Genomic DNA, 20,763 nt, shown 5'->3' with positions numbered 1-20,763 from the left:
GCCACCGCCGCCGGCCTCAAAACCCGCCGGGGCCGGGTGGGGAAGAACGATCGGGAGCGGGGAGCGGGGAGCGAGCACCGGACACCGGCGGGGGGGGGGGGGGGGCGGCGGCAGCGGCAGCGAAGTTGCGGGGTCCGGGAGCGGGGAAGGCGGCGGCGCGGGGGTGACCCGGGGAGAGGCAAAGGGGGGGCGGGGGGGGGTGTCCCCGGTTAGGGGGGGGGGTCCCGGGGGGCGGGGGGGGGGTCCCGGGGGGGGGGGGGGGATGGAGCTGGCCGTGCTGCTGGCGGTGCTGGGGGCGGCCCGGGCGTTCTCCACGTGCCGCTCGCTGGACCTGGAGGCGGCGCGGAGGAAACGCATCGAAGCGGTGCGGGGTCAGATCCTGAGCAAGCTCCGGTTACCGGTGCCTCCCGCCGAAGCCCCGGCCCGGCCGCTGCCCGAGGAGGTCCGGGCTCTCTACAACAGCACCCGGGAGCTGCTGCGGCAGCGGGCGAGGCTGCGCCCCCCCGACGACCCCGATGAATATTACGCCAAGGAGCTGCATCGCTTCCCCATGGAGCCCCCCGGAGAGGGTGAGAGGGGGGGTCGGGGTCGGGGGGGGGGGGGGTCCCCGTGGGGTGGGGGGGGGTCTGGGGCACCCGTGGGAGCGATGCTGGGGAGCCCGGGTGCTGTCGAGGGTGGTAGCGGTGGCCGGATGCTTGGGGTGTCCCGTCCGTGTGTCCCCCCACACACCCCCCCACACACCCTGGCACTGGCACCCGGGTCCCCCCCAGCCCCCCACCCCGGCTGGGTGTTGGGGTCCCCCCCCAGCCCCGACACCCGGGTCCCCCCAGAGGCCTGGGTGCCCCCCCCCGCCCCGGCTGGGTGTTGGGGTCCCCCCCCAGCCCCGACACCCGGGTCCCCCCAGAGGCCTGGGTGCCCCCCCCCTGCCCCAACTGGGTGTTGGGGTCCCCCCCAGCCCCAACACCCGGGTCCCCCCAGAGGCCTGGGTGCCCCCCCCTGCCCTGGCTGGGTGTTGGGGTCCCCCCCCAGCCCCGACACCCGGGTCCCCCCAGAGGCCTGGGTGCCCCCCCCCGCCCCGGCTGGGTGTTGGGGTCCCCCCCCAGCCCCGACACCCGGGTCTCCCCAGAGGCCTGGGTGCCCCCCCCCTGCTCTGGCTGGGTGTCGGGGTCCCCCCCAGCCCCGACACCCGGGTCCCCCCAGAGGCCTGGGTGCCCCCCCCTGCCCTGGCTGGGTGTTGGGGGTCCCCCCCAGCCCCGACACCCGGGTCCCCCCAGAGGCCTGGGTGCCCCCCCCCCTGCCCCAACTGGGTGTTGGGGTCCCCCCCAGCCCCAACACCCGGGTCCCCCCAGAGGCCTGGGTGCCCCCCCCCTGCCCCAGCTGGGTGTTGGGGTCCCCCCCAGCCCCGACACCCGGGTCCCCCCAGAGGCCTGGGTGCCCCCCCCTGCCCTGGCTGGGTGTTGGGGTCCCCCCCAGCCCCGACACCCGGGTCCCCCCAGAGGCCTGGGTGCCCCCCCCCTGCCCTGGCTGGGTGTTGGGGTCCCCCCCAGCCCCGACACCCGGGTCCCCCCAGAGGCCTGGGTGCCCCCCTCCCTGCCCTGGCTGGGTGTTGGGGTCCCCCCCCCAGCCCCGACACCCGGGTCCCCCCCAGCCCCAACACCCGGGTCCCCCCAGAGGCCTGGGTGCCCCCCCCCTGCTCTGGCTGGGTGTTGGGGTCCCCCCCCAGCCCCGACACCCGGGTCCCCCCAGCCGCTCCTCCCGGCCGCGGTGGCACTCGGGGATGTGCCGGACGTTGTGGTTTGCTGAGTAATTCCCGGCTCTGAGGGAGCTTTGTTGAGCTCCGGGAGGCCTGGCCGGGCCCACGGTTCCCTGCCAGGGGAGGGCGGGCGTGGGGACGCCTGGGTCCCCTGGGTGGGGCAGGGGGGGGAGCGGTGCTGACCCGCCGCCTCGGGACGTCCACGCCGCCCCCCCACCCCGCCCCCCAAAATCGGCATCCGGGCCGGGGAGAAAACAAGCAAACCGTGGCGGCCGTCACTCCGCTCCAGAGTGAACGCCGCGGGGCGGGGAAGGCGGGGCTCACGCCGGCGCTGTCCTCGCTCGCAGGCCCGCTGGAGCACTGGCGCCCGACGAGCCACAGCACCTTCTTCATCTTCAACGCGTCGCGGGTGCGGGCGGAGATCGGGCGCGAGGCGCTGCTGCACCGGGCCGAGCTGCGGATGCTGCGGCAGCGGGCGAGCGCCGAGAACCTGGGGGTCGAGCAGCGCCTCGAGCTCTACCAGGTGGGGACACGCGCGGGTGGGGGGGACGACACACGACGGGGACGTTGGGACAGCGGGGCGGGACGGACGGACACGCGGGACGTGGGGACCCGGGATGCGGGGTGCCACGGCCATGGGGACACCGCGGGGGGGGGGGGGAGCTATTTCGGGGAGAGGTGCGGGGGTGGCGCGTGCAGAGGGGACACGGCGGGTTTGGGGACATGGGGGGGGGGGGGGGTTGGGGACCCCCCTGGCCTTGGTTTGGGGACGTGGGGGGGGTTTGGGGACCTCCCAGCCACGGTTTGGGGACATGGGGGCATTTGGGGACCTCCCAGCCACGGTGTGGGGACATGGGGGGGGGGATTTGGGGTCCTGCCGGCTTTGGGGACCGCAGCGGATGCGGTTTGGGGACCCCCCGGCCATGGTTTGGAGACATGGGGGGGTTTGGGGACCTCCCAGCCACGGTTTGGGGACATGGGGGGGGATTTGGGGAGCTCTGGCCACAGTTTGGGGACATAGTGGGGGGTTTGGGGCCCTGGCAGGTTTGGGGACCCCCTGGTCACAGCTTGGGGACATGGGGGGCGATTTGGGGACCCCTGGCCACAGTTTGGGGACATAGTGGGGGGTTTAGGGCCCTACCAGGTTTGGGGACCCCATGGCTGTGGTTTGGGGACCCCCTGGTCACAGTTTGGGGACATAGAGTGAGGTTTGGGGACCCCATGGCTGCGGTTTGGGGACCCCCTGGTCACAGCTTGGGGACATAGGGGGGGATTTGGGGACCCCCTGGTCACGGTTTGGGGACATGGGGGGCGATTTGGGGACCCCTGGCCACAGTTTGGGGACATAGTGGGGGGTTTGGGGCCCTACCAGGTTTGGGGACCCCATGGCTGCGGTTTGGGGACCCCCTGGCCACAGTTTGGGGACATGGGGGGCGATTTGGGGCCCCCTGGCCACAGTTTGGGGACATGGGGGGGGGGGGGGGGTTGGGGCCCTACCAGGTTTGGGGACCCCCTGGTCACGGTTTGGGGACATGGGGGAGGGAGATTTGGGGACCCCTGGCCACAGCTTGGGGACACAGTTGGGGGACACAGTTCGGGGGGGGGGGGGGACACCCTCACCCCCGTGGCCACGTCCCGGGGATGCGGGGGACTTTGGGGACACCCCCCCCCCCCCCCCCAACCCACGGCGTGGGGGACCCCAGGGCTACGGCAACGCCTCGTGGCGATACCTGCACGGGCGCTCGGTGCGGGCGACGGCGGAGGAAGAGTGGCTCTGGTTCGACGTCACCGACGTCGTCCAACAGTGGCTCGGCAGCAGCGGTGAGCGCGGGGAAGGGGGGGGGGGGGGGTCCCCCCATTTTATCTCCTGTCCTCATCCCTAGGGACACCCCCACACAGTTTTTCGGCCGCTCTCACCGTGTCCCCCCCCCCCCCCCAAAATCCCGCAGAGCCCCTGGGCAGGTTCAAGCTGAGCGTCCACTGTCCCTGCGAGCAGGGGCCCGGCAGCGCCGACGACATGCGCATCTCCATCGAAGGTACCGGGGGGGGGGGGGGGACCCCGCTTTGGCTTCCCCCTGAGGAATTTGGGGTGTGGGGGTGTCGTCCGTCCCCCCCCCCCCCCCGTTTTTGGTGCCAGCTCCTGTCCCCGCAGGCTTCGAGCAGCAGCGGGGGGACATGCAGGGCATCGCCAAGAAGCACCGGCGCGTGCCCTACGTGCTGGCCATGCTGTTGCCCCCCGAGCGAGCCAACGACCTCCACAGCTCCCGCCGCCGCCGCGCCCTCGACACCGACTACTGCTTCGGGTCGGTGTCCCTGGGGGGTGTCCCCCGTCCCCCGTCCCCCCCCAAGATGTTTGGGGGTCCCCTAGAGATGCCGGGGGGTCCCCACCTGGGGAGGGCTGGGGACCCCCAGGGACATGCAGGTTCCCCTGGGGAGGGCTGGGGACCCCCCCCAAGATGTTTGGGGGTCCCCTAGAGATGCCCGGGGGTCCCCACCTGGGGAGGGCTGGGGACCCCCAGGGACACCCCGGGTCGTCCCTGGAGGGCTGGGGACCCCCCCCAAGATGTTTGGGGTCCCCTAGAGATGCCCGGGGGTCCCCACCTGGGGAGGGCTGGGGACCCCCAGGGACGCCTGGGACCCCCTGAGGAGGGCTTGGGACCCCCCAAGGGACCCCCAGATCCCCCCAGGGAGGGCTGAGGACCCCCAAAGACACCCAGATCCCCCAGGGTGGGGGCTGAGGAACCCCTAGAGATGCCTGGAGAACCCTAGAAACACCCGTGTCCCCCTGAGGAGGGCTGGGGACCATCGGGGACACCCGTGTCCCCCCGAGGAGGGCTGGGGACCCCCAGGGACACCCAGATCCCCCCGGGGGGGGGCTGAGGACCCCCAAAGACACCCAGATCCCCCCGGGGGGGGGCTGAGGAACCCCTAGAGATGCCTGGAGAACCCTAGAAACACCCGTGTCCCCCTGAGGAGGGCTGGGGACCATCGGGACACCCGTGTTCCCCCCGAGGAGGGCTGGGGACCCCCGGAGGAGGGCTGGGGCCCCCCCCCCCAGGGACACCCCCCCCTTACCCCACCCAGGACGGAGGAGAAGAACTGCTGCGTGCGGCCGCTGTACATCGACTTCCGCAAGGACCTGCAGTGGAAGTGGATCCACGAGCCCAAGGGCTACATGGCCAACTTCTGCATGGGGCCCTGTCCCTACATCTGGAGCGCCGACACCCAGTACACCAAGGTGGGTCTGGGGGCGAGGGGGGGGGGTCCCCGGGGGGGGGTCCCTTTGGGGGGGGGCTGGGGAGACTGGGGGAGAGGGGGCGGGGAGGGGGGGAGTCTTGGGAGAGGGGGATGTGGGGCCTGGGCCTTGGGGAGAGGAGGGGTTGGGGGTCCCGGGGTGCTGGGGGGGGGGGGGGGGGTCTGGGTCCCTGGGGAAGGGGGGGGGGGTCCTGGAGGTCCCTGCGGAGAGGGGGGGGCACCTGGGTCTCGGGGGAGAGGAGGGGTTGAGGGTCCCCGATACCTGGGTGCTCTGGGGAGAAGTGGGGGGGGGGGGGGGGGGGGGGGGTCTGGGTCTCTGGGGAAGGGGGGGGGGGGTCCTGGAGGTCCCTGCGGAGAGGGGGGGGCACCTTGGGGAGGGGGGGGGGGGGGTGGGTCCTGGGTCCTTGGGGAGACGAGGGGTTGGGGGTCCCAGATACCTGGGTGCCCTAGGGAAAGTGGGGGGGGGGGGGTGGTGTCTGGGTCTCCGCGAGGGGGGGGGGGGGGTCCATGTTTGGGTCCCTGGGGAGGGGGGGGGCACCTTGGGGAGGGGGGCCTGTGGGTCCTGGATGTCCCTGGGGTGGGGGGGGGGGGGGGGCTGCGGGGCCCAGATGTTTGGGTCCCTGGGGAGAGGAGGGGTTGGGGGTCCCGGATACCTGGGTCCCCTGGGGAGATTGGGGGGGGGGGGGGGCACATGTGTCCCTGGGGAGATTGGGGGGGGGGCACATGTGTCCCTGGGGGGGGGTCCTGGACCCCCATCTGGGTGGATGCGGGGGGGGGGGGGCACGGGGACAGGAGGGACACGGGGGTCCCCAGGGAGAGGGGCTTGGCGGGCACCCAGATATGGGGGTTCCCCCCCCTCCCCCTAACTTGAGGCGGGGGGGGGGGTCTCATCCCTTGCCGGGGGGGGGGGCCGCAGGTGCTGGCGCTGTACAACCAGCACAACCCGGGGGCCTCGGCGGCACCGTGCTGCGTCCCCCAGACCCTCGACCCCCTGCCCATCGTCTACTACGTGGGGCGCAAGGCCCGGGTGGAGCAGCTCTCCGACATGGTGGTCCGCGCCTGCAAGTGCAGCTGACCCCCCCCCCACCTCAAAATCCCCCCCCCTCGGACCCCCCTGGCTCCTCCCCCCCGCCCTTGGCGCCTCCGCAAAAAAACTTATTAATTTTTAGCTGCTTCTTCTTTTTTTTTTTTAGGGGGGGATTTTTTGGCTCTACTTCTGCTTTTGTCTTTTTTTTCGCTGGGGGGGGGGGGTTGGGAGTAGAAATGGGGGGGGGGGAGGGGAGGGACGGGGACCCAAAGGGGTGGCTGGGGACCCCAAAAGCTCCTCCTGTACCTCTCCCCCCCCCGCGCCGTGCCCCACGGCCGCATCCTGCCCCCCTTGGCCGGGCCCCCCCCCCCCCCGGTGTTGTCCAGACCCGCGGGGGCGGAAGGGCCCCAGGATGGGATTAAAAATATCTTTCCGGGGGAGGGGGGGGGGCAGGAAACAGGCCCCCCCCCCCAGAGAGACACGGAGGGGGGGACACGAGGGGGGCTGCGGTGCCCTGCGGACCCAGGCATCCGGGGCTGGCAGCCACCCATGGCCACTCAGCGCCGGGCTGTGGCCGGAGCCGTGGGCGGGGGGGGTTGAGGGGGGGGGGCCCCAGACGTGTTGGGGGACCCCCCCCCTTCACCATGAGACACAGTCACGGTGGGGGGGGGACACACACAGGGGAGGAGATGTGAAACCGCAGGAGCCCAGCCCGGATACCAGGGAGGCGGGGGGGGGACACAGCGTGGGGTGACCCCCCCATGGTGGGGGTGACTCACGGGGCCCCCCCCCGAAGCGATGACGAATGTGAGGTGAGGTCACCCCCCCCCCACACACACACACCCCCCAAACACACACCCTGGGGGGGGGCTTCCCTGGGGAAAACACCCCGACGGGGAGGGGGGGACCCCGTGTGCCCCCCCGCCACCCTGCCCCACACCACCAGCCTCACGGAGGAGGGGGGGGGTCGGTTAGGGGGTGTCACCTTTATTGTGTTTTGGGGGGGGGGGGGGGCCTATTCGAGCTGGGGGCATCGCTGGGCTCCTCCTCGTCGAAATATCGCTCCTCGGCGTCCTGCGAGACGATGTCCAGGTTGTCCAAATCGGGGTTCTCATCCACCTGGCTGGGGGGGGGGGACACAAACACACACGGGGGGGGCTCAGCGGGGGGATTTTGGTGTCGGGGGGGGTGTAGGGGGGGTCCCCAAAACTTCACCTGTAGTCGAAATCGCCGTCCTCCCCGTCCAGGAAGCGCTGGTACATGCGGCTGGTGAATTCCTCCCGCAGCATCGCCCGCTCGGCCGCATCGGGCACCCAGGGGTCCGGGGAGGAGTCCCCCTCCTCATCTGGGGGGGGTAAAAAGTGTCACCCCCCCCCCCTCACGCCATGCTGAGACCCCCCCCCACCACCACCCCTTCCCCAAATAATCCCCCGGGGGGGGGACGGGGGCTGACCTCCGCTGTCGCCGTCCTGCAGGCGCTGCCGGCGCAGGCGTTGCTGCACGGCTGCCTCCTCCACCGAGCGCAGCAGCAGCCCCGCCAGGGATTGGGGGCCGGGGGGGGTCCCCAAAGAGTGGGGGGCGGCCGAGGGGTCCCCCGGGAGGGGTTCGGCCCCCCGATATTGCCCGATGTAGTGCTGGTAGAGCAGAGGTTCCCGCCTCGCATTTCTTCCTCGCTGAAGTACTCGCCGCCTGCGGGAGGGGTGAGATACGGGGGGGGGGGGGGTGTCAAAATGGGGGGACCCCGAAAGCCCAGGGGAAACGGGGGACCCCCAAACCCAAAGGGGAAAGGGGGGGGGGGCTCAAAACCCAAAAGGAAATAGGGGACCCCAAAAACCCATGGGGGAAAAGGGGGAGACCAAAACCCCAGGGGGAATAAGGGGACCCTGAAACCCCAGGGGGAAAAATGGGGGACCCCAAATGGGAATGGGGGGGGCCCCGCAAAACCCAAAGGAAATGGGGGGCCCCAAAAAACCATGGGGAAAAGGGGTGGACCCCAAAGCCCAAGATGAAATGGGGGGAACCCCAAAACCCAAGGGAAATGGGGGGGGACCCTGAAACCCCAGGGGAAATTGGGGACCCCAAATGGGAATGGAGGGGGGGGGGGACACAAAACCCAAAAGGAAATGGGGGAACCCCAAAAACCCATGGGGAAAAGGGGGGGACCCCAAAGCCCACGATGAAATGGGGGGGGACCCTAAAACCCCAGGGGAAATGGGGGGGCCCCAAAACCCAAAGGGGGATGGGGGGACCCCAAAAAACCATGGGGAAAAGGGGGGGACCCCAAAGCCCAAAATGAAATGGGGGGGACCCTAAAACCCCAGGGAAAATGGGGGGGCCTCAAAACCCAAAAGGAAATGGGGGACCCCAAAAACCCATGGGGAAAAGGGGGGGACCCCAAAGCCCAAAATGAAATGGGGGGGACCCTGAAACCCCAGGGGAAATTGGGGACCCCAAATGGGAAGCGGGGGGGGGGGACGCAAAACCCAAAAGGAAATGGGGGAACCCCAAAAACCCATGGGGAAAAGGGGGGGACCCCAAAGCCCACAATGAAATGGGGGGGGACCCTAAAACCCCAGGGGAAATGGGGGGGCCTCAAAACCCAAAGGGGGATGGGGGGACCCCAAAGCCCAAGGGGAAATGGGGGGGGGGACCCTGAAACCCCAGGGGAAATTGGGGACCCCAAATGGGAATGTGGGGGGGGACGCAAAACCCAAAGGAAATGGGGGGCCCCAAAAACCCATGGGGAAAAGGGGTGGACCCCAAAGCCCAAGATGAAATGGGGGGAACCCCAAAACCCAAGGGGAAATGGGGGGGGGACCCTGAAACCCCAGGGGAAATTGGGGACCCCAAATGGGAATGGGGGGGGGGCCCACAAAATCCAAAGGAAATGGGGGAACCCCAAAAACCCATGGGGAAAAGGGGTGGACCCCAAAGCCCACGATGAAATGGAGGGGGACCCTAAAACCCCAGGGGAAATGGGGGGGCCTCAAAACCCAAAGGGGGATGGGGGGACCCCAAAGCCCAAAGGGAAATGGGGGGGGGGACCCTGAAACCCCAGGGGAAATTGGGGACCCCAAATGGGAATGGGGGGGGGGACGCAAAACCCAAAGGAAATGGGGGGCCCCAAAAACCCATGGGGAAAAGGGGTGGACCCCAAAGCCCAAAATGAAATGGGGGGACCCTAAAACCCAAGGGGAAATGGGGGGGCCCCAAAACCCAAAGGGGGATGGGGGACCCCAAAAACCCATGGGGAAAAGGGGGGGACCCCAAAGCCCAAAATGAAATGGGGGGACCCTAAAACCCAAGGGGAAATGGGGGGGCCCCAAAACCCAAAGGGGGATGGGGGACCCCAAAAACCCATGGGGAAAAGGGGGGGACCCCAAAGCCCAAAATGAAATGGGGGGGACCCTAAAACCCCAGGGGAAATGGGGGGGGCCCCAAAACCCAAAAAGAAATGAGGGACCCCAAAAACCCATGGGGGAAAAGGGGGGACCCCAAAGCCCAAAATGAAATGGGGGGACCCTAAAACCCAAGGGGAAATGGGGGGGGCCCCAAAACCCAAAAAGAAATGAGGGACCCCAAAAACCCATGGGGGAAAAGGGGGGGACCCAAAACCCAAAAGGAAATGGGGGACCCCAAAGTCCAAAGCGAAACGGGGGACCCCAAAACCAAAGGGGACGAGTTAGGGGAACCCCAAAGCCTGCAGAAAACCAGGTGGGGGACCCCAAAGGGAAGCTGGGGACCCCCCCCCGGAGCCCTCGAGGATCCCGTGGGGACCTGGGGGAACTCCCGGGGGAACTTTCGGGAGCTGACAGGGACTTGGGGGGATCCCACAGGGATGTGGGGAACCCCCCAGGGGGACCTCGGGTACCCCACGAGGACGTCAGGGAACCCCCCAGGAACCCCAAAGACCCTCTGGAGATTTCGGGGACCCCCCCCCCCCCCAAACCTTGGATGAGCTGTCGCAGGGCGGCGTAGCGGCGGTTGCGGAGGCGGGTGCGGGCGGGGGGACGGCGAGGACGCCCCAGGGGGCCGGTTTTGGGGTGCCAGCGCTCGACCCCCAGCCCCCCGGGGAAGCCCTCGGGGACGAGGGGGTCCCCCTCCGCCGCGGGGTCCCGCGTTGGGGACACGGGGTCCCGCGGCGGGGAGGACGTGGGGTCCCTCTTGGACACTTTGGGGAGCCACTTTGGGGACGTGGGGTCCTGCTTGGATATTTTGGGGTCCCGCTTCCTCACTTTGGGGTCCAACGTCGCAGCAAAGTCCCTCTTCGGGGACACGGGGTCCCGCTTCAACGTTTTGGGGTCCTCTTCCACCGGGGGGTCCCGTTCCGGGGACACGGGGTCCCCCTCGGCCGCTGTGGGGTCCGACTCCTGTCCGGTGACACCGGGGTCCCCCTCACTTTTGGGGTCCCACCCCGCCATGGGCTCCGGCTCCACTGCCATGGGGGGGGGGGGAGGGGAGCTGGGTCACGGTTTTGGGGTGCCCCTCGGGTGCTGGCGGGTGCTGCCTGGGGACAAGGGGACACTGTTAGCACCTTGCCCTGGGGAAGGGGGGGGGGACCCCCCAAAAGAATGTGGGGGGACCCCAAGGAAGAGGGAGGGTCCCCAAGGGGCTGGGGAAGGGAAGGGGGGGGGGGGAACAACCCCTCAGGGGACCCCAGATCCCTCAGGGAAGGCAGGGGGAACCCCAAATCCCTCAGGGAAGGAGAAGGAGAACCCCAAATCCCTCAGGGAAGAGGGGGGGACATTTCAGGGGACCCCAAAGGCCTCACAGAATGAGGGGGGACCCCCCCAGATCTCTCGGGGGGGGGGGGTGGGACCCCGAATACCTCATGAAAAGGGGGGGACGATACCTGAGGGGACCCCAAAAGCCACACGGACTGAGGGGGGGACCCCAAATCCCTCAGGGAAGGAGGGGGGAAGCCCTCAGGGGACCCCAGATCCCTCAGGGAAGGCAGGGGGGACCCCAAATCCCTCAGGGAAGGAGGGGGAGAACCCCAAATCCCTCAGGGAAGGGGGGGGACCCCTCAGGGAACCCGAAATCCCTCAGGGAAGGCGGGAGGAACCCCAAATCCTCAGGGAAGCAGGGGGGGACCCCTCAGGGGACCCCAAAGGCCTCACAGAATGAGGGGGGACCCCCCTAGATCTCTCGGGGGGTGGGGACACCCCGAATTCCTCACAAAAGGGGGGGAGGACACCTGAAGGGACCCCAAAAGCCACACGGACTGAGGCGGGGGGCCCCTCAGAGGACCCCAGATCCCTCAGGGAAGGAGGGGGGGGAACCCCAAATCCCTCAGGGAAGCGGGGGGGGGCCCCTCAGGGAAGGAGCGGGGAATCCCAGATCCCTCCGAGAAGCCGGGGGAACCCCGCAGGGGCCGGAAAACCCCGAAGCCCCAAGAACCGGGACCCACAAGGACGGGGGGGGGGGTCCCGCAGGCCTCGGGGGGCGGGGGGAATGGCGGGGGGTCCCCCCAAACCCCCTCAGACCCCTCGGACGCAGCGCGGCGCAACCCGGCCCCGTTTGAATGCGACACCCTTCCCCCCCCCGCGCGCGCGCCGCGCCTCACCCGCCACCGCCTCCGTCCCGCCGGTGCGTCACTTCCGGGAACGGGAAACACGACCCCACCCTAACCCCCGCAGCGAAGGTTCCGGGCCGCTTCGGTTCCCCCTCCCCTGCCACGAGGGTCAAAGGTCGCACCCAAAAAGCCCCAAATTCACCCCAAAACGGCAGGGTCTGAGAAAGGACCAGCCGCGGGCTGGGGGCGTTTTCCTCTTTTTTTTTTTATTGTTTTTTTTTTTTTTTTAAATCTTTTTTTTTTTTTTTCCTTTTCCTCCCCTGGAGGGGGGGGGGGGGCAGTAAAAACCAGAGGCCAAACCCCCCCAAAAAAACCCCAAAAAGGGGAAAAAAAAAAAAAAAAAGGCAAAATTCTTGTAAAACAGCCATTCCCACCTGGAGGGGAGGGGGGGGGGCAAAAGGGGAAGGGGGGGCCCCAAAAGGGCCCAATAAGGAGGGGGCAGAAGCCCCAAAAATGGGAGGAAATGGTTGAAAAGGGGGTGAAAAATAAGGAAAATGGGTGCAAAAAGAGGGGGGGGGGGGGGGGGGGGCGCAAAAAGGGAAACGTGGCCCAAAAAGTGGGTGGGGGTTGTGACCCAAAGGGGGGGGGGGGAGGGGAGGGGGGGGTTGATCCATCTGAGTCTCTTTTGAGGTTAAAAATAATTTTTTTTTAACAGACGGAGAGAGAGGGGGGGGGGGGAAAAAAGCAACTTTTTTTTTGGGGGGGGGAGGGACCACACACACACAGAGAAAGAGGTGGGGGAGGGCGGGGGGGGGGGGTCACTGGGCGCTGGCCCCCCCCTGGGAGCTGCCGTAGCCGCTGTAGTCGTAGGTGCTGTAGTAGGGGGGCCAGGGACCCTGGTGCTGGTAGTACTGGCTCCACTGCTGGGCATACTGGGAGGGGGGGAAAGGGGGGTGAGGACCCCCCGACCCCCCCCCAAAATCCTGTCCCTGAGAACAGAGGTTTCCCCGCCCCAAATGCCAGCCCCCTCCTCTCAAAAATGGGGTTCCCCCCCCGGTAAGGGCAGAAAAGGGGTGTTTTCAGCCCAAAATCCAGGCTGGAAAAGGGGGGTTCACCCCAAAATCCCATCCTCGCCCCACCCAAAAGGGGGGTTTCCTCCCCCAATGCCATCCCCGTCCTCCAAAAAATGGAGTTTCACCCCAAAATCCCACCCCCTTCCTCCCAAAAAATACGAGTTTCACCCCAAAACCCCATTCTCATGCTCCCAGAAATGGAGTTTCACCCCTAAAATCATCCCTGTGCTCCCAAAAAGGGGGGTTCACCCCAAAATCCCACCCTCGCCCCGCCCAAAAGGGGGGTTTCCTCCCCAAATGCCATCCCCGTCCTCCCAAAAATGGAGTTTCACCCCAAAATCCCCACCCCTTCCTCCCAAAAATGGAGTTTCACCCCTAAAACCCATCCTTGCCCTCCAAAAAGGGGACATCACCCCAAAATCCCATCCCCTTCCCCCCTAAAACAGGAGTTTCACCCCAAAATTCCACCCCATCCTCCCCAAAATTGGCATTTCACCCAAAATTCCACCCCAAAATGGGAGTTTCACCCCAAAATCCCATCCCCTCCACCCAAAATTGGTGTTTCACCCCAAAATCCCACCCCCTTCCTCCCCAAAATGGGAGTTTCACCCAAAATCCCATCAACTTGCTTCAAAAATAGTTTCACCCCGAAAACCCACCCCCTTCCTCCCCCAAAATTGGCATTCACCCCAAAATCCCACCCCATCTGCCCCAAAATGGGAGTTTTGCCCCAAAATCCCACCCATGCTCCCCAAAACCGGTGTTTCACCCCAAAATGGGAGTTTCACCCCAAAATCCCATCCCCTTCCACCCTAAAATTGGCGTTTCACCCCAAATCCCATCCCTTCCTCCCCAAAATGGGAGTTTCACCCCAAAATCCCATCAACTTGCTTCAAAAAATAGTTTCACCCCGAAAACCCACCCCCTTCCTCCCCAAAACTGGTGTTTCACCCCAAAATCCCACCCCATCTGCCCCAAAATCCCATCCCCTTCCACCCCAAAATAGGAGTTTCACCCCAAAACTCCACCCCATCCTCCCCAAAATTGGCGTTTCACCCCAAAATCCCATCCTCTTCCTCCCCAAAATGGGAATTTCACCCCCAAAATCCCCCCTTCCAGCCCCAAAATTGGCGTTTCACCCCCCAAATCCCCTCCCCTTCCTCCCCAAAATGGGAGTTTCGCCCAAAATCCCCACCGCCTGCTCCCCAAAACTGGTGTTTCACCCCAAAATCCCTCCCCTTCCCCCCTAAAATAGGAGTTTCACCCCAAAATCCCACCCGCTTCTACCCCAAAACCAGAGTTTCATCCCAAAATCCCACCCCATCCTCCCCAAAACCGGTGTTCTCACCCCAAAATTCCACCCCAAAATGGGAGTTTCACCCCAAAATCCCATCAACTTGCTTCAAAAAATAGTTTCACCCCGAAAACCCATCCCCTTCCTCCCAAAATTGGCGTTTCCACCCCAAAATCCCACCCCATCTGCCCCAAAATGGGAGTTTCGCCCCAAAATCCCACCGCCATGCTCCCCAAAACTGGTGTTTCACCCCAAAATCCCATCCCCTTCCCCCCCAAAATAGGAGTTTCACCCCAAAATCCCACCCCATCCTCCCCAAAACCGGTGTTTCACCCCAAAATGGGAGTTTCACCCAAAATCCCCATCCCCTTCCACCCAAAATTGGTGTTTCACCCCAAAATCCCACCCCCTTCCACCCAAAATGGGAGTTTCACCCCAAAATCCATCAACTTGCTTCAAAAAATAGTTTCACCCCGAAAACCCACCCCCTTCCTCCCCAAAATTGGCGTTTCACCCCAAAATCCACCCCATCTGCCCCAAAATTGGCGTTTCACCCAAAATCCATCCCCTTCCACCCAAAATGGGAGTTTCACCCCAAAACTCCACCCCATCCTCCCCAAAATTGGTGTTTCACCCCAAAATCCCATCCTCTTCCTCCCCAAAATGGGAATTTCACCCCAAAATCCCCCCTTCCACCCCAAAATTGGCGTTTCACCCCCAAATCCCCTCCCCTTCCTCCCCAAAATGGGAGTTTCGCCCCAAAATCCCCCCCTCCTCCCCCCCCAAAATTGGCATTTCCCTCCCCCCCCCCCCCCCCCCCCCCAAACCAGGGGTTTTCCCTTCCCAAGTGCCCCCCCCCCCCAAAACCAGGGGGTAACCCCCCAAAACCAGGGGTACCCCCCCCCAAAACCAGGGGTACCCCCCCCCACCTGCTGTTACTGCCCGTAGCTCTGCCCGTAGCTCTGCCCGGTGGGCGGGGGGGGCTGGGGGTAGCTCTGCCCGTAGCCACCGTAGCCACCGTAGCCGTAGCCGGGGGGGTTGTAGCCACCCTGGCCGTAGCCACCCTGCAGGGGGGGGCGGTTAGAGCCGGGTGCGAGGGTGCTGGGGGGGCACCCAAAAGGGTGGGGGGTGCGGGAGAGGGGGGGGGGGGGTACCTGCTGCCCCTGGCCGTAACTCGGGGGGGCTGCGCCGGCCGGGGGGGTGCCGCCGCCGCCGCCGCGCCGCTCGTCTTGTAGCCGGTCGTGCCGCGAGCCGGGCTGTAGCCGCCGGCGGGTTGGGCGTTACGGTTGTAACCGCCGCGGTTGTTGTTGGCGGCGCCGGCAGCGCCGGCGTCCCGGTTGTTGTTGCCCAGCGGTTGGGGCGTAACCGCCGCGGTTGAATCCTACGGGAGGTTTCGGTTTGGGGGGGTGGGGGGGACACCCCGAGATGGGGGGTGGGTGGGTGGGGGGGGGGGGGCGTCTCTACCTGCGCCGGTGCCGCCGTTGTTTCCGCCGCCGCGGAAGCCGCCGCCGGCAGCGCCGCGGTTCTGGAAGCCGCCGCGGGCGGCGGGGGCGGCGGTCCCCCCCGCGTCCGTCGAAGCGTTGGAAACCGCCGCCGCCGCCGCGACCGCGGAAGGAGGGGGGACGCCCGCCGCCTCCGTCGAAACGTTTTTCGGGGGGGGGTCCGGCGTTCCGGCCCTCCTCGTTGTACTGCCGGACCAAGCCTTCGGCCTCTTCCCGTTGCAGTTCCACGTACAACACCGCGTCCAGGAACTCGCCCGCCTCCGGCAGCGTGAAATTAGCTGCGCCGTCGCCAAAATGGATGAAAACACTAAAAAAAAAAACAACGACACAAAAAAAAAAAAAAAAAAAAATACCACCAAAACCACCCCCAAAACACCCCGCGCACCCCCCCCCCCCCCCCCCACTCCTCCTCATCTCCCAGCCCCGCGGGTCCCACCTTTCATCTCCAGCACGGCGTGATCCGGCACGTCTTTCCCCTCCTCGTCGGTGCGTTTGACGGTGCGGTCCCGCAGGTCCTGGTCGGTGGGACAGATGACGATGGCCTTGCGCTGGAAACCCTCGAAGGGACGCATTTTTTCGGCGCTGGGCCGAACCGTAGACGTTGGTCTGCCGGCGGGAACGGGCAGAAAATAATCATTATCGTGGTGTTTTGGTTTTTTTTCCCCTCCCCCGCCACACCGGGGCGTTTCACACCCTAAACCGGAGAGAGAAACACCCGTTTTTTTTGGACAATTCCCTCATCCGGCGCGGTTTTAGGGAGAAAAGCGGCTTTTTTTCCTTCTAAATACGCCTTTTTAGCGGAAAGCGGAGGGGGACAGCGAAGCGAGATTACGACGCTCTCCGGGAACGCGGGTGCGTCACCGGCGCCGTCACCCCGGGCGGGTTTGGCTCGGTCCCCCGCAAACGGGGACGCCGAGGGACGTCCCGCCGCCATACCTGGTCGAGGATGTAGTTGCGTTTCTTGCGGGCGGCGATCTGGATGAGGCGGTTGAGGCACTGCGTCGCTTGCTGGATGAGGACGTCCCAGCGTCCCGCGTAGTTGCGCTGGCGCCGGGAGACCCATCACCTAGGGAAGAGGGGACGGTGACGCCGGCGGGGGACCCGGACGGCCGCGGCGGGGAGGACGCGGGCGACGCCTCACCCTCATTTTATCCATGATGGCGGTTGGTTCCTAGGATGTTGTACTTCTTGGAGGGGTTGGCGGCCCGCGTGCTTGAACGGCCCACGTCGTCTTCCCCGCGGCGGGCAAGCCCACCATCATCAGGATCTGGGAGGAGAAGCGGCGGCGGCGGCGTCACGACCGGGGCCCCCGCGCCGCCGTCCCCGCGTTCCCGATCCCGGCGTCCCCGCACCTCGCACTCGGCTTTGCTCTTGGGGCCGAGGGTGCCGCGGACGCGTTCGGCGACGGGGAGGTGTTGGATGAAGGTGAAACCGGGTGGGACGGAAAAAATAGGTGTCTTCCCTCTGCCCAAAGTTGAACTCGATGGCGCAGTTCTTCACCAGGACGTGGGGAAGAGGGCCTCCGACCGCCCAGCAGCTCCTTCCGCACCCGGTAAGCCACCCCCAGCCATTTGCCGTTCTTCATGAAGGACATCTCCACCTCCTCCCCGCACTCAAAGTCCTGCGGCGGGGACGGCGGTGAGACCCCCGGGGAAGCCGGACGGCGACGCCGGCGAGGCGTGGGGGAACGGCGCGTGGGGGAACGGCGTGCAGGGGGGGAACTCTCACCACCAAGCAAGCGATGACGTCGTTTTCGGCGAAGGTTTCCCCGTAGTTTTCGAATTTGCAGTTGGTCGACTTCTTGCCGTGCCGCCGTAGCCGTAGGAGAAGGGTTCCTCGCCTGGGTGGGGGAGGGGGAACAGCCAGGCTGCACTCGGGTAGGGGGAGACACCCCCCCACACACACACGCACACACACACCCCCCTTCGCAGCCCCCAAAACGCCGGCGGAGGCGGCCGCTCGCACCCTTACCCAACTGGGTGCTGCAGGAATCAGCGACCAGCCCACCCGCACCACGTGGGGGTCCCGGTTCGGTGGAGGGCAGGTGCTTGACGGAGATCTCCTCGTTAACCTGGGGGGGGGGGGGGGAACAAAAAAAACCGCCCAAAAAAACGGGTTGGGGACGGCGGCACCGACACCGGGACGCCACGGCAGGACCCGGCATCGCTCACCTTCATCTCGTAAGCAGACGCGGCCCCCTGCCGCGCGCCGTAGGTGGCACGGGCGCCCGACCAGAGGTAGGCGAAGCCCTCGATGGTGAGGGGGTAGCCGCTGTACCGGTCCCGGGCGACTTTGAAGTGCAGGTCGCAGTTGTCTGGAGGCGAGGGGCGAAAAGCAGCCGTCAGGCCCCACAATTGGGGGGGCTTCTCCGCACACCCCCCCCCCAAACCGCCACGCCGTTTTCGGGACACTCACAAGTGTCGATAGCCACCAACGTGTCGTCGAAGTCCTCCTCCTCGTCCTCGGCGGGCGGCTGCGGCGAGCGGGCCCCTGGAAGGAGACGGGGAAGGCTCAGGGCGGCGCGGGGAATTTCGGGGCGCCGGATTTCGGGAGGCTCTCACCTCTTGTCCTCGCGGTGTTCGTAATAACCCCGGCCCCGCTGCTCCTCGTAGGGCCGCTTGCGGGGCTGCGGCGGCGGCCGGGGCTGCGCGGGGTCCGGCGCGCTGTAGCCGCCCGGGGAGCGTTGTAGGTGGGGGGACCGGGGTGCTGTAGGCGGCGGGGGGAGCGTTGTAGGCGGGGGGGGTGTTGTAGGTGGGCGGGGGGTGTTGTAGGCGGGGGGGGTGCTGTAGCGGCGGGGGGAGCGCTGTAGCCCGGGGCCGGGGCGCTGTAGCCGGCCGGCGGCGCGCTGTAGGCCGGGCGGTGTAGCCGGTCGGCGGCGCGCCGTAACCGGCCGGGGGCGCGTTGTAGGTGGGGGGCGGAGGGATGTTGTAGGGGGGAGCGGGGGCACTGTAGTTGGGAGGGGGTACGTTGTAGGCGGGAGCGGGGGGGTCTTCCGGCTTCGTTTCCGGCAACTTCATCTCTGCAAGGCGGAACAGCGAGCGGGGTGGGAACAGCGGGAGCCAAACCGGCACGGCCGCGGCGCCGCCGGCGGCCCCCCCCCCGGCCCCTACCTTGGTGCAGGACGGGGTGTTCTTGGTCAACGCTCTCCTCTCGTAGCCGGGCTCGGCGTCCGGTTTGAGGCCGCCGTGCTCGTACCGGCTGGTAGCCCTGGGGATCGCTGGCGTGGCTGTTGTTGTCGATGCCATCTTCGAGGGGAAGGGAAGAAAAGAAAAAGAAAAAAAAAAAAGGCGGAAAATAAGTCAAGCGTTACCGGTTTATTCGGAGGAGAGGACGGACGGGGCGCGAGGGGATTCGGTGGGCTGTCGGCGGCCCCGCGGGGACGAGCGGAACCAGCGCGGGACGGGGGATCCGGCATCCCGCTCGTGGGGTCACCCCGAATTCACCGAGGGGATCCCCGGCACGGCGGCCAGCGAGTCCGCGCCCCGACGGCCACCTGCGGCCAAAGGGTTCGGTTTTGAACTTGAAGCACCCGGCGAGAGCAAGCGCGAGGGGGGGAAACGGCCGCCGGCGCGGGAACACGGCGACGACGGAGAGCTGCTCCCCGGGGCGGGCACGCCACGATGGGGGCCACCAGCCCCCCCCTCGAGCTCCCGGCACCGTTCTGGGGGTGACAGCCTGCCCAGAGGAGACGAACCCCCCCGCCTCGGGGTCAGCTCCTCACCAAGCACCCCCAGATCAGAGCTGGGGGGGGGACGGGGACGGGACATGATGATGGGACGTGGCCCGGCCCCGCACGAATGGGGGGGACCCTGCTTGGCCCCAGCAGCTCTCAGGGAAGTGAAGCTGCTGTTGGGGGTGCCCGGGGTGTGGGGGGAGGCAATTGGGGACCCTGGAGGGACCCAGAACCCCGGAGCGGCGGGGGGGGGGCAAGCCCTTGTGGGAAGAGAGAAGAAGGGGGGTACCCTGAGAGAACTGGGTGGACAGACCCCCTCAGGAGGGGGAAACAGGGGGACCCCACCTGAATGAATTAGGGGAGTGAGAGGACCGGGACCCTGAGGGAATGTGGGGCTCAGGCCCTTGAGGAATGGCGGGACCCTCAGGGAAGGGAGGGGGGGGGGGGCTGAGGAGACCGGACCCCTGAGGGAATGAGGGGCTCAGGCCCTTGAGGAATGGCGGGACCCTCAGGGAACGGAGGGGGGGGGGGGGCTGAGGAGACCGGACCCCTGAGGAAAGAAGGGACCGGGCGTCAGGGAAGGGGGGGACCGGGGAGTCGGTCCCCTCAGGGAAGGGGCCGGGCCCCTGGAGGCAGGGGGAAGCGGTCCCCGCCGCAGGCCACCCGAGGGGGAGTGGGGAAGGGGCCCGACCCGACCCGTCCCTCAGCGCGGGGCCCCGGGCGCCCCTTACAGTGTCCATCGGGGGCCGGGTCCCCGCCGGCCGCACCGGGCCCCCGCCGGGCCTCCTCCGCCTCCAGCGCCGCCTGCAGCCGCTCGGCCAGCTCAGCCTTGAGGCCGCGGGTGTCCAGGCCTCGGCGGCCCAGCTCCTCCTTCAGCTCGTTGACCCGCAGCCGCCGCACGTCCATGGCCCCGCCGCTCAGCGCCGCGGCCGCCCGGCCATCGAGGCGCCACCGACGGGCCCGGCTCAAAATGGCCGCCATCGCCCTCCTCCCCTCCCCGCCCGCGCCGCTCTGCAAAACGCGCGCCATTGGCCCGCCGCCGCGCCGCCGTCTGTAACGCGCCTCTCATTGGGCTCCGCGCTGTCTCCGCCCCTCCGCGCCGGGCCCCGCCTCTCTCGCCCAGCTCCCGCTCAGTCCCGCTTGCAAAGCGGGCGCTCACTGGGCGAGAGAGGGAGTGACGCTGTAACGCGGCTTCTCATTGGATAAACGGGGGGTTGTCTCCTCCCTCCGTGCCGCTGGGGCCAGCCCCCGGGAGCCGTCTTGATTGATAAGGGGAGAGGGCGGGCGCACGCGGCCTTCTGGCAATAGCGGCGAGAGCGGCGCCGCGCCCTGCCTGCCCTTCTATTGGGTAGCTTCCCCGCCTGTCAGCGCCGAGGCGGGCCCACAGGGCAGGCGCTCACTTCCCACTGGCTGCTCTCTCACGGAGGGCGGAGCGAACCCAACGCTGCTCTCATTGGCCTCCCTGGGGGCGGGCCGGGCCTTGTGTTTCCTCCTCCCATTGGCGGAGGCCGCGGGCGGGCTGGGGCGGGCGCGGCTCCATTGGTGAAAGCCCGGCGGCGTCTACGCGTGCTACCGCCCCGCGCTGCCTAGCAACGAGAGCCGGCCTTCTATTGGCTGGCGGGCGGAGAGCGCCGCTTTCCCATTGGCCCGAAACCCGGCTGCTCAGCCCCG

At 67.3% G+C, this 20,763-nt stretch overlaps 3 protein-coding genes across 3 annotated transcripts; 1 reads left to right on the top strand and 2 right to left on the bottom strand.

Annotated features, from left to right (window-relative positions):
- Positions 1–229: 229 nt before the first annotated feature.
- On the top strand, positions 230–6,144 carry TGFB1 (transforming growth factor beta 1). The gene is made up of 7 exons (XM_075489994.1): positions 230–569; positions 2,101–2,276; positions 3,457–3,574; positions 3,703–3,789; positions 3,906–4,056; positions 4,838–4,991; positions 5,925–6,144. Exons 1-7 carry the CDS (start codon positions 263–265, stop codon positions 6,081–6,083), a joined length of 1,152 nt encoding a protein of 383 aa, XP_075346109.1. The 5' UTR covers positions 230–262; the 3' UTR covers positions 6,084–6,144.
- A 670-nt stretch (positions 6,145–6,814) lies between these two features.
- CCDC97 (coiled-coil domain containing 97) lies at positions 6,815–11,574 on the bottom strand. The gene is given in 6 exon segments (XM_075490091.1): positions 6,815–7,158; positions 7,251–7,380; positions 7,489–7,692; positions 7,695–7,724; positions 9,985–10,542; positions 11,522–11,574. Coding segments are annotated over 5 exon segments (993 nt in total). The 5' UTR covers positions 10,478–10,542; positions 11,522–11,574; the 3' UTR covers positions 6,815–7,022.
- A 794-nt stretch (positions 11,575–12,368) lies between these two features.
- Positions 12,369–20,085, bottom strand: HNRNPUL1 (heterogeneous nuclear ribonucleoprotein U like 1). The gene is given in 26 exon segments (XM_075489935.1): positions 12,369–12,482; positions 14,847–14,981; positions 15,122–15,298; positions 15,386–15,481; positions 15,483–15,697; positions 15,856–15,994; positions 15,996–16,025; positions 16,356–16,472; positions 16,474–16,485; positions 16,561–16,581; positions 16,583–16,630; positions 16,633–16,686; positions 16,772–16,867; positions 16,869–16,940; positions 16,942–17,040; positions 17,148–17,227; positions 17,230–17,259; positions 17,391–17,414; positions 17,417–17,444; positions 17,446–17,490; positions 17,591–17,733; positions 17,835–18,212; positions 18,215–18,277; positions 18,280–18,438; positions 18,530–18,664; positions 19,824–20,085. Coding segments are annotated over 26 exon segments (2,760 nt in total). The 5' UTR covers positions 20,074–20,085.
- Positions 20,086–20,763: the final 678 nt, after the last annotated feature.

This window comes from Mycteria americana, unplaced genomic scaffold (genome assembly GCF_035582795.1).
Source record: "Mycteria americana isolate JAX WOST 10 ecotype Jacksonville Zoo and Gardens unplaced genomic scaffold, USCA_MyAme_1.0 Scaffold_43, whole genome shotgun sequence".
NCBI lineage: Eukaryota > Metazoa > Chordata > Aves > Ciconiiformes > Ciconiidae > Mycteria > Mycteria americana.
Note: the sequence above shows the minus strand (reverse complement) of the source record. Positions and strands in the feature narration are given on the sequence as shown.